At 43.1% G+C, this 9,452-nt stretch overlaps 2 protein-coding genes across 4 annotated transcripts; one reads left to right on the top strand and one right to left on the bottom strand.

Moving 5' to 3' along the window:
• Nucleotides 1-2,282: 2,282 nt before the first annotated feature.
• On the bottom strand, nucleotides 2,283-3,607 carry LOC309716666 (uncharacterized protein). Of its 2 annotated transcripts, none has more exons than XM_082550608.1 (3): nucleotides 3,411-3,607; nucleotides 2,541-2,711; nucleotides 2,283-2,461 (listed from the first exon to the last, which is right to left on the bottom strand). In XM_082550608.1, the coding sequence occupies exons 1-3, from the start codon at nucleotides 3,458-3,460 to the stop codon at nucleotides 2,443-2,445; spliced, it is 240 nt and encodes a 79-aa protein (XP_082406734.1). In that variant the 5' UTR covers nucleotides 3,461-3,607; the 3' UTR covers nucleotides 2,283-2,442. The 2 variants fall into 2 exon arrangements, with proteins under 2 accessions (XP_082406734.1, XP_082406733.1); XM_082550607.1 differs by having other exon boundaries at nucleotides 3,430-3,607.
• A 30-nt stretch (nucleotides 3,608-3,637) lies between these two features.
• LOC309716655 (uncharacterized protein) lies at nucleotides 3,638-9,327 on the top strand. 2 transcript variants are annotated; one of them, XR_014279490.1, is made up of 5 exons: nucleotides 3,638-3,810; nucleotides 4,504-4,777; nucleotides 4,887-5,046; nucleotides 5,323-9,077; nucleotides 9,271-9,327. XR_014279490.1 is itself a non-coding variant. In XM_082550590.1 (4 exons), the coding sequence occupies exon 4, from the start codon at nucleotides 6,018-6,020 to the stop codon at nucleotides 7,770-7,772; it is 1,755 nt and encodes a 584-aa protein (XP_082406716.1). In that variant the 5' UTR covers nucleotides 3,638-3,810; nucleotides 4,504-4,777; nucleotides 4,887-5,046; nucleotides 5,323-6,017; the 3' UTR covers nucleotides 7,773-9,327. The 2 variants fall into 2 exon arrangements, 1 of the variants encoding a protein (XP_082406716.1); XM_082550590.1 differs by having other exon boundaries at nucleotides 5,323-9,327.
• The last annotated feature ends 125 nt before the right edge of the window (nucleotides 9,328-9,452 follow it).

Here is a 9,452-nt window from a genome sequence, read left to right as displayed (position 1 = left end):
CAGCTATGTTCTCCCCACTAAAAAGGACGTAAAAGCAGTGAAAATTTAGTTTTTACAGAATAAAATGTGAACAGGCAGGACTGAGGCTCAAAGCCTCAGTGTGTAGCTGTCCATACCTCAACGTTACAAAAGCACAACTACTGTCCACACCCCAACCACACCTCACCTCACAGTAAATGATCGTTTTCATTTCAAGCATTTCCAAATAATCATTTCCCATACTGCCACTATAAATATACACAGTATACTGCCATCACTACAATATAGATGTTTTACACACTCCTTTTGTTGTTGACATTTACAGGCTGTGTGCAAAATGCCACACTCTTCAAATTCATGCCAGCTATTATTTTTACGTCCAGTAGGTGTCCTGCTAGAGCAAATGAAGCTTCATGAAGCTTCGCGTTGGGGTGAACCAATTGGATGAAAAGCTTCAGTGCTTCATGGGGCTTCATCTGCCCATCACTACTATTATCCTAGAAAAGCAAAAACAAGAGGGAAAGACCCTAAACCTCAACTCGAAACAAGCTCAAAATTACATGGGTGGCACCAACCTACTTACCTAGTGTTTCTAACAAAAATACTCTACGTGAGTAAGTGTATGGGGTCCCCAAACTTACCTAGTCCACTTTACTCCCACCACAATCATCAAACAAAAGAAAGACAGTAGCGAACCGTCACACATGTGCCAAACAATTCAAAGGAGGGAAGAGAGCCGCACCCAGCCACAGGTGAGTCTCTTTATCAAGGTGTGCACTCCTGGATTGTCCAATCGGGGTCTCCCTCCTCTAATTAGTTGGACATCCCCAGATTGACATCAGCCTGCAGTCTGCGACCTAAGGGAACGGCAAACAAAAGGAGAGGGAAAGAACACATACAGCCTGCAGACACGTAACAATTTACAACATCAATGTGTGATTATAATCAAATTTATTTGTTAAAACTACAAACATTGGGAACAAAAACAGTGAAATACTTTAATATTCTAACAAAACAATTATATTAATTTGACATGCAAATATTGTAAAAACTATAGTTTTAGTCAGTTGTTTTTAAAATACACGAATTATATGTAAGTCACTTTACAAGTTTATACCGTAGGCCTGTAACGGACCTACTTTAAACATGATTCATGAAATTATGCAAATTCAGGTATACGGCTAATAAAAATGTATTCACAGAAAATGTCATTGTGAACCTGAGAGGTTACTTCTCTATTTTTATGCTATACAAAAATATACAATTATAATGACATTTTTTAATTATTCAGGCTTATTTGCAGCCTATTGTACAGTAACCTATAAGAAATTATTATTATCGATATCTTAAGTAAAACTTCTGTTCAGTCATAATCAGAGGTGTGGACTCGACTTGGACTCGAGTCAGACTTGAGTCATTAATTTTATGACTTTAGACTTGACTTGAAAAAATGTTCTAAGACTGTGACTTGACTTGGACTTTTACACCAATGACCTGGGACTTGATATTTCACCCCAAATATAAAATTTAACATGCATATTATATAGAAAGTGTGCACCATTAATTCAATTCATTCATTTATTCAAACCACACTCCGTACGTATGTGTGCGTGAGCTGTAGCACAGCCACTCAAATTAACCAGATTTAAAAAAAAAAAAAACGCTCAAAAATGCTGCAAGGACATTTTTTTTTCCAGGTACATAAACTATGAAGTAGTCAACAAAAAACCGAAATGCAATATGCAAAACATGCAAGAAGAGAATCACAGACAGAGATGGAGCAGCTTCCAACTTTCTCCGACAGTTGAAGTTGCATAAAGAACGGTAGGCGGTGCTTCTCTCTTGCTACGATGAGATAGCTGACTTCATCTAACAAGCAAATCTTGTTCAGGCTCCGTTGGTGATACAGTTTTTTAAAATGTCACATGACTGGCTATGAAATCCCAGACAATGTACATTTCAATTCCTTTAATTTTAAATATGTTTATATTGTCTATCCTGTAAAATAGTCAGATGTCTATTCATATTAATGTACAGAATTCACCTGCTTGCTGCTACTACTGCACATTCACCCAGTGTACATATATATATATATATATATATATATATATATATATATATATATATATAGTTCTTCCTCTACACCCCCCCCCCCCCCCCCCCCAATTTTTGCACATGTCGAGGAGCGTGTCAGGCTACATTTCACTGTATAACTATGCATGTGACAAATAAAGAACCTTAAACCTTGAACCTTGAAGATGGACACAGGTGCAGAAACCAACCCGGAAGCGAGACGATAAGGGAACAAAGGATTTATTTCCGCCCACAGGCAAACACAAGCAAAAAAACAAAACGACGCCACCACACTAGTGGCGCGTAGGATAATCTAAGATAATGGAGGGTGACCTAGACACCTCTAGGAGACGGCTGAACAGCAGAGGCAGCGGGGAGGTGGAAACAGGACTAGGTAGGGGCCGGGGCACTGGAATAAGAGGAGATCACGGTCAGTGGGATCCAGCAGACAATCAACGATCCTCCACAGTTGAATTGAGTTGCCTTACTTGGTTTCAGGTGGAGGGGACAGGTGGGGCGGAAGGCTCGGAAGCGGTCGAGGCGTGGGGAGGCAGGCAAGTGAGTGGTGGGCCGGCAGGCCACGTCGTATCAGCAGCAAGCGGCCCAGGTCCAGGAAGGCGGGAGTGAGGGAGACAAGACCTCCACTCCAGGTGCTACCTCTGAGAACAAGAAGAACAAGTAAGTCATCACACGGATTCTGGACAGAGTTATGATGCTCCACTTGACTAACATGGGGATAGCAGATACTCAGGCGATGAACGGTTGAGAGCGCAGGTCTGATATACTGCCGGAATAATTGCTCACAGGTGGTCAGCCAGGGAGGAGCAACCGAACTCCGCCTAAAGGAGTTGGGGCTGCTGTTGGAGACCTGCAGGTACCCACCCAGACCATGACACTAACAGTGCCTTCCATAGGATGTCTATGGTGCCTCCTCTCCACAGAGCTGTAGGCTACTGTAGCCTGCACTGAGTGCTAGGAGCTGGGTTCTGGTTATGTGGTGTTTTTGTCTGTATGTGTTTTTGGTGCCTCACTTTTTGTATAGGTAGGCGGGGCAGTGAGTCACTGAACCTGGCACACCTGTTACTCATCAGCTGCATTCTTCAGAAGTGTTCTTTAGGAGCTACCTGACAGAAGACTAGTGTCCGAGTATTGACGTTTTTGGAGAGTCTGTAATTCTGCCCCTGCCTGCTGGAGCCGTTGGATTATTTCTGGTGACTGTAAGAAGTTTTGTTTCCTCCCCAGGATTTCGCCTCGTCTGGAGGTTTTGGCAATAAACAGTACCAAGTAAGCTCTCTGTAAAGTCTACTTTAAGCTTTTCTCGGTTATCGGTTATCATTTTTTTAGATCGAGTGCACTACCTGTGTGTGTTTCCATCACCTGCACGTCCTGGCTCCGCGTCCCCATTCATACGCTATTGTACATACTTTGTCCTTGTAAAACCTCCCCATCACTGTAAATAAACTGTCTTCACCGCAACTCTGCCTCCGTGCGTTCTGCTCCCTGGGTCCATCTGCATTTGCCATAACACTGAGTGCGCCTAATTTTGAATGTGCATCTGTAGCTTGTCTCTGATTGGATAATGACGTGAGGGCGGGAGGAGCGGGAGAAGAGCTGCTAGTTCACGGCTACAGCTAACGAACCAGCAGCGTGCACAGTCTGCAGAGTGGAGAGAGAACAGAAAACGTCGAGCTTTTACCAAGGACGTTTTTAGGACAAATCACAAATATGCGATCTGTGGTTCATCTGAAAGTTTGCACGGTAAGTTTAACATCTAGGCTACTTTTTTCGAGACCAAAACATCACTAGCACCAGTTGATATTTAGACTAATACTTGATAACTTGGCGCTAGCATGCTAGTTCAGCTGAAAAGCACTGGCAAACTTTTTAAATACTAAAAATGGTCACCTGCGTCTTTTGTAAAAAGATATTGGTCACATTAAGAGGCTGTGTACAGTGGTCCTTCATTTATGGCGGGAGTTACGTTCTAAAAATAACCTGCCATAGCTGAAATCCGAAGTAGCCAGCTTTATTTTTTACAATTATTATAGATGTTTTAAGGCAGTAAAACCCCTCACTACACACTTTATACACTTTTCTCAGACAGACATGAACATTTCCACACTTTTCTCTCTTGTTTAAACTCTCTCAAAGTTCAAACCTTTGTAGAAAAATGAGTCCAGTGTTATAGAATGGTTGCATGTGTTTACAAAAAAGAAGAAAGTGTAGGAAGCATAAAGCATGTTCCCCAGATGGTATTGATGACATGTACAATCTCACCCTCAGCCCCCAAATGACAGTACAGATTATTAAGAAAACACACATAAAACCATGTCATCTGCTAATTCAGCCACTGATACGCCAGAGAATGATAGTCGGTCTTATCTCAGAAATATGTGTCTCTTTTACCTTAAACTGCAAGGACAGCTGCTAATTCCTGCCTCTATAATACAGATTACTTGGATTTGAAGGGGAAAAGGTCTTCTGGACTACATGACCACAGTTGGTGTCAGCAAAAGCAAGACGTTCCTTCAGACTGATGCAAGGCTTAAGAGGATACGGGGACGGCAGAGTGGCTGCTCAGATGATGTGAAAGAGGTGGTCCTGCTTCTGCTCAGCTACTTTGAAGAGAAGGAGGAGTTCATGCTTTTCCATGTAGAAGATGCATGTCTGGCAGATGAGGTGCAACTGGAGCAAGTGTCTCTGACACCCACGATTATTGTCTTTGGTAAGTCTGTTTCATAGCTCTCTCTCTCTCTCTTTTTAATTGCACTGTTTATAGAATCTCATGTACTGCAGTGCTTATTAATATAACCTGTTAAATAATTTGTTCTCAGGTCAGTCCTGCTATTCCTTAAGATGATACATGCTGAGTCTTGATCGGAACCTCGTCAGCACAAACATATCCTCATTCATTTCTGCACTTTGCATCGTGTTCGGGAGCTACTACAATTTTAACATTCATTATCTGGCTTCCACTCTGGAGGTTCTTCAAAGGTGAGCAAATATGTCTTTCTTATTTCTCAGACCTGAGAATCTCGCGGTACAACAATTGTGATTGAGACTCTGAGATCTGGAGTCTGGCTCTGACTCTTGGCTGGGTTTGGACCCGGATTAAGACTGTTTTTATAAAATAACAGTCTTTATTTTTCCTTTTCATAATGATCATGTGTTTTGAATAATTGTATTGTTTGTTATTTTCTCTTTTACCGTGGGAGGGGCTTTCATGAGAATGAAATGAATAAATTTTTCTTTTTCTTTTTTTTTTGTGAGAATGTCTCATGACAGTGACGTAAGCGAGTGCGACGTTCGTGACAACAGCTGTGTGCAGATCAACAATGGATCACATATCGAGTGCAGAGAGAGTATGAGCGTGCAGCGTTTAAAGCGTGGAAGCACTGACCTTACTTTGAGTTTGATTCCATAAAAAGTGACAAAAACATTAGTGTCCGCTGTGCGTGGGAAGAAAACTTCTTTTTACAGCGAAAAAACCCCCCAAACGTCCGAGCAAGCACTGAGTAGCTACGATGTAATTGTAAATGACCCAGATTATTTGTTTATTTGATATTTTTCAAACAGTTAAATCCCTGAACGAATTATACCTTATAATATAGATTAGACTCTTATTTTGAAATTTGGAACGGGCAACTTCCGGGAAAGAGGGCGAAAAATGGTACATACCTCATCACGGTGTATTCCACGACAAGAAGCCAGGCAAACTGCGCGTGGTGTTCGACTGCTCTGCCAAGTACAAGGGAACCAGTTTGAATGATCATCTGCTCACTGGTCCTGACCTGATGAACAATCTCAACGGTGTACTTCTTCGCTTCTGGTTGCACTCCACTGCATTGATGTGTGACATAGAGAAAATGTTTCACCAATTTCATGTGAAGAAGTCAGACCAGGATTACCTGCGCTTCCTTTGGTGGAAGAAAGGAGATCTCGGTGCACAGCCCTAAGAATACCTTATGAGGGTGCATATCTTTGGCGCAGCCTCATCGCCTGGCTGTGCGAACTACGGATTGAAGCATTTGGCTACAGAAAATAAAGACCGATACCCATTAGGCTCTCAGTTCATTCTGAGAAATTTCTATGTCGACGATGGAGTCACAAGTACAGACAGCTCAGAGAAGGCTATCAAGTTAGCAGAAGAAGCCAGAAAACTTTGTGCCCTGGGTGGTCTTAGGCTCCACAAGTTTGTGTCCAATGACAAAGCTGTCCTGGTAAGCATACCAGCAACTGAACGTGCATCAGACATTAAAGACCTCAACCTTGCCTTTGATAACTTACCTTCAGAGAGAGCGTTGGGTATCCAATGGCACGTCGAATCAGACTGCCTGAAGATCAGCACCAACCTTAAGGAACAGCCTGCAACACGTCGAGGCATATTGTCCATTGTTACATCCCTGTACGATCCCTTGGGTCTCATAGCCCCCTTTTTGCTCATTGGAAAGGAAGTGCTGCAGCAGATGTGCTGCCATGGAACAGGTTGGGACGACCCTCTAACCAACGAACTTCGTCCACGGTGGGAGAAATGGAAAAACGACCTCAACAACTTGGAGAGGATAAATATACCCCGAAGTTATGCCCCGGCAGATTTCGGAAGGGTTATTAAACGTGAGTTACATCACTTCTCCGACGCAAGCACTACTGGCTATGGACAGTGTTCATATCTGAGGCTTAGCAATGAAGAAGGAGACATCCACTGTGCTTTAGTCATGGCCAAATCTCGCGTCGCCCCAACAAAGGTCACCACGATCCCAAGATTAGAGTTGACGGCTGCAGTCATCTCTGTGAAAACCAGCAATGTTTTGAAGGAAGAACTTGGATATGCGGACATTGAAGAGCATTTTTGGACCGATTCCAAGGTTGTACTAGGGTACATCAATAATGAGGCTCGACGTTTTCATACATTCGTAGCCAACCGTATCCAGAAGATACATCTCTACACGAATCAAAGGCAATGGAGATACGTCCCTACTGACCAGAATCCTGCGGATCGTGCTTCTAGAGGTTGTTTTGTCCGTGAGCTAATATCATCGGACTGGTTTACCGGCCCTGCATTTCTATGGGAAAAGGGAGTTGACCTCTCAGAAGAGGTGGCTCCGGAACTGTCAGTCGGAGATCCAGAAGTTAAGGAAACACGGACTCTAAACACGGAAACTGTAGAACAAGATTCTCTTACTTATCGGCTGGCAAAGTTCTCATCCTGGACTCGCGCCATCTGTGCAGTGGCTCGCATTCTTCGAAGGATCAACAAGGATAAGTCAATCGGCCTCTCTACAGTGCAGGAAAGAGAAGAAGCCGAGCGCCTCATCATCAAAGATCTGCAGAGACAAACATATTCGGAGGAAGTGCGGCTACTGAAGAAAGGTTGTCAGCTGCCACCTCATAACAAGCTACATCACCTCAACCCCTTCTTGGACAACAATGGTGTGATTAAGGTGGGAGGTCGACTCCGTGATTCAAACCTTCCTCTCTCAGTTAAACACCCTACCATCATTCCAAAGGAACATCATGTTACAAGGATGATCATAGCATACTGTCATGAAGAAGTCAAACATCAAGGCAAGGGGATGACTCTCAGTGCAATTAGGACAAGAGGTTACTGGATACCAGGAATTGGCAGGACGGTTGCATCCTATCTTCGCCGATGTGTAGTTTGTCGGAAGCTTCGGAGACGGACAGAAGAACAGAAAATGGCCGATCTCCCTCCAGAGTGAGTAAATCCATCTCCACCCTTTACCTACTGTGGAATGGATTGCTTTGGACCCTTCTATAGCAAGCAAGGACGTAGTGTGCGAAAACGATATGGTCTCCTTTTCACCTGCTTCTCCTCCAGAGCCATCCATATTGAAATGCTGGAGGATCTATCTACAGACTCATTCATAATTGGACTGCGCTGCTTCATTGCTATACGTGGAGCCGTACGCCAGATCAAATCTGACCAAGGCAGTAACTTCCTAGGAGCCAAGAATGAACTGCAGGAAGCCCTCACGGAATTAGATGGTGATAAACTGACGAACTTCCTTTCTAAGAAGCAGTGTGACTTCATCCTAAATGCTCCTGGATCAAGTCATGTTGGTGGAGTGTGGGAGCGTCAAATTAGAACAGTCAGGAGTGTTCTCAACGCGACCCTTGGACTCTCACCTGGAAACCTACCTGATGCTTCCCTCCGAGCATTCTTCTATGAAGCAATGACGATAGTTAATAGTCGTCCTCTCACTATTGAAAACCTACATGATCCCAACAGTCTTGAGCCTCTGACACCAAACCACTTACTTACCCTGAAGTCTACCATGGCCCTTCCTCCCCCCGGCAAGTTCATAAGGGAAGATATGTATGCGAGAAAGAGATGGCGCCACGTACAATATTTGGCCGAGCAGTTCTGGAGCCGTTGGCAAAAAGAGTACTTAGCCAACATTGCCTTTAGACAACGCTGGCACACCCCAAAGAGAAACCTGCAGATCGGGGATATAGTCATAATGAAGGATGAAGACTTGCCCAGAAATGAATGGAGGTTGGGAAGAGTCGTAGAGACTACAATGGACAGAGATGGACTGGTTAGGAGAGTGAAGCTCTGTCTAGGTGACAGGAAACTTGGCAAAAATGTTGAACGTCTTACTAAGCGGTCAGTGCTCGAACGGCCAGTTCAAAAACTAGTCTTATTGTTGGAAGGTGACTAGTCCATTCCTTGCATACTATGCTTCTGTTGTTTGGTCATTATTTGTATTATGAAATCATTGTGTTCTTTCTTCCTATGTTTATGGAGTTATGTTTTTGAACACTAATGATTTGGTGGGAGTGTAAATGACCCAGATTATTTGTTTATTTGATATTTTTCAAACAGTTAAATCCCTGAACGAATTATACCTTATAATATAGATTAGACTCTTATTTTGAAATTCGGAACGGGCAACTTCCGGGAAGGAAGATCGTACCGCAACTGCTTGCCGCAGAAAGGATTAATGAGAAGGTTATCGTTTTCCATCCATCTTAAAATTAGCATCTAGCTGGAAGGCGAACAGGTATGTTTGTGTGTTGTACTTGTTGTTTACATTTCGGACAATTTGTAAATGTATTACTTGATTGTTAATAAGTTTATGAGCGATCTAGCAGGCTGATGCTAGCACCTCCTGTGCCTTTTCTGTGAATTGATTAGCATAACAGAAACGTGGTTATATCAAGTGAATGTTTATTTGTTTTATGTTATGATTACAGCTCTTACGATGTGTCTATGGCAATTTGTGAATAAATGGGTTGGAATACCCCACCATGGTCCATCCGTAATGATCATTGAGTGCATCGTCTGAATAAAGTCCGGCTGGAATGCTACAGTAATGGGAAACTCAGAGAAACTCGCGGATTCTTCAACTGACATGACTGCTGCAACTCACCTGCAC

The sequence above is a fragment of the Aulonocara stuartgranti genome (genome assembly GCF_965226115.1).
Source record: "Aulonocara stuartgranti genome assembly, chromosome: 11".
NCBI lineage: Eukaryota > Metazoa > Chordata > Actinopteri > Cichliformes > Cichlidae > Aulonocara > Aulonocara stuartgranti.
The sequence above is the reverse complement of the archived record's forward strand: the minus strand, read 5'-3'. Positions and strand labels throughout refer to the sequence as shown.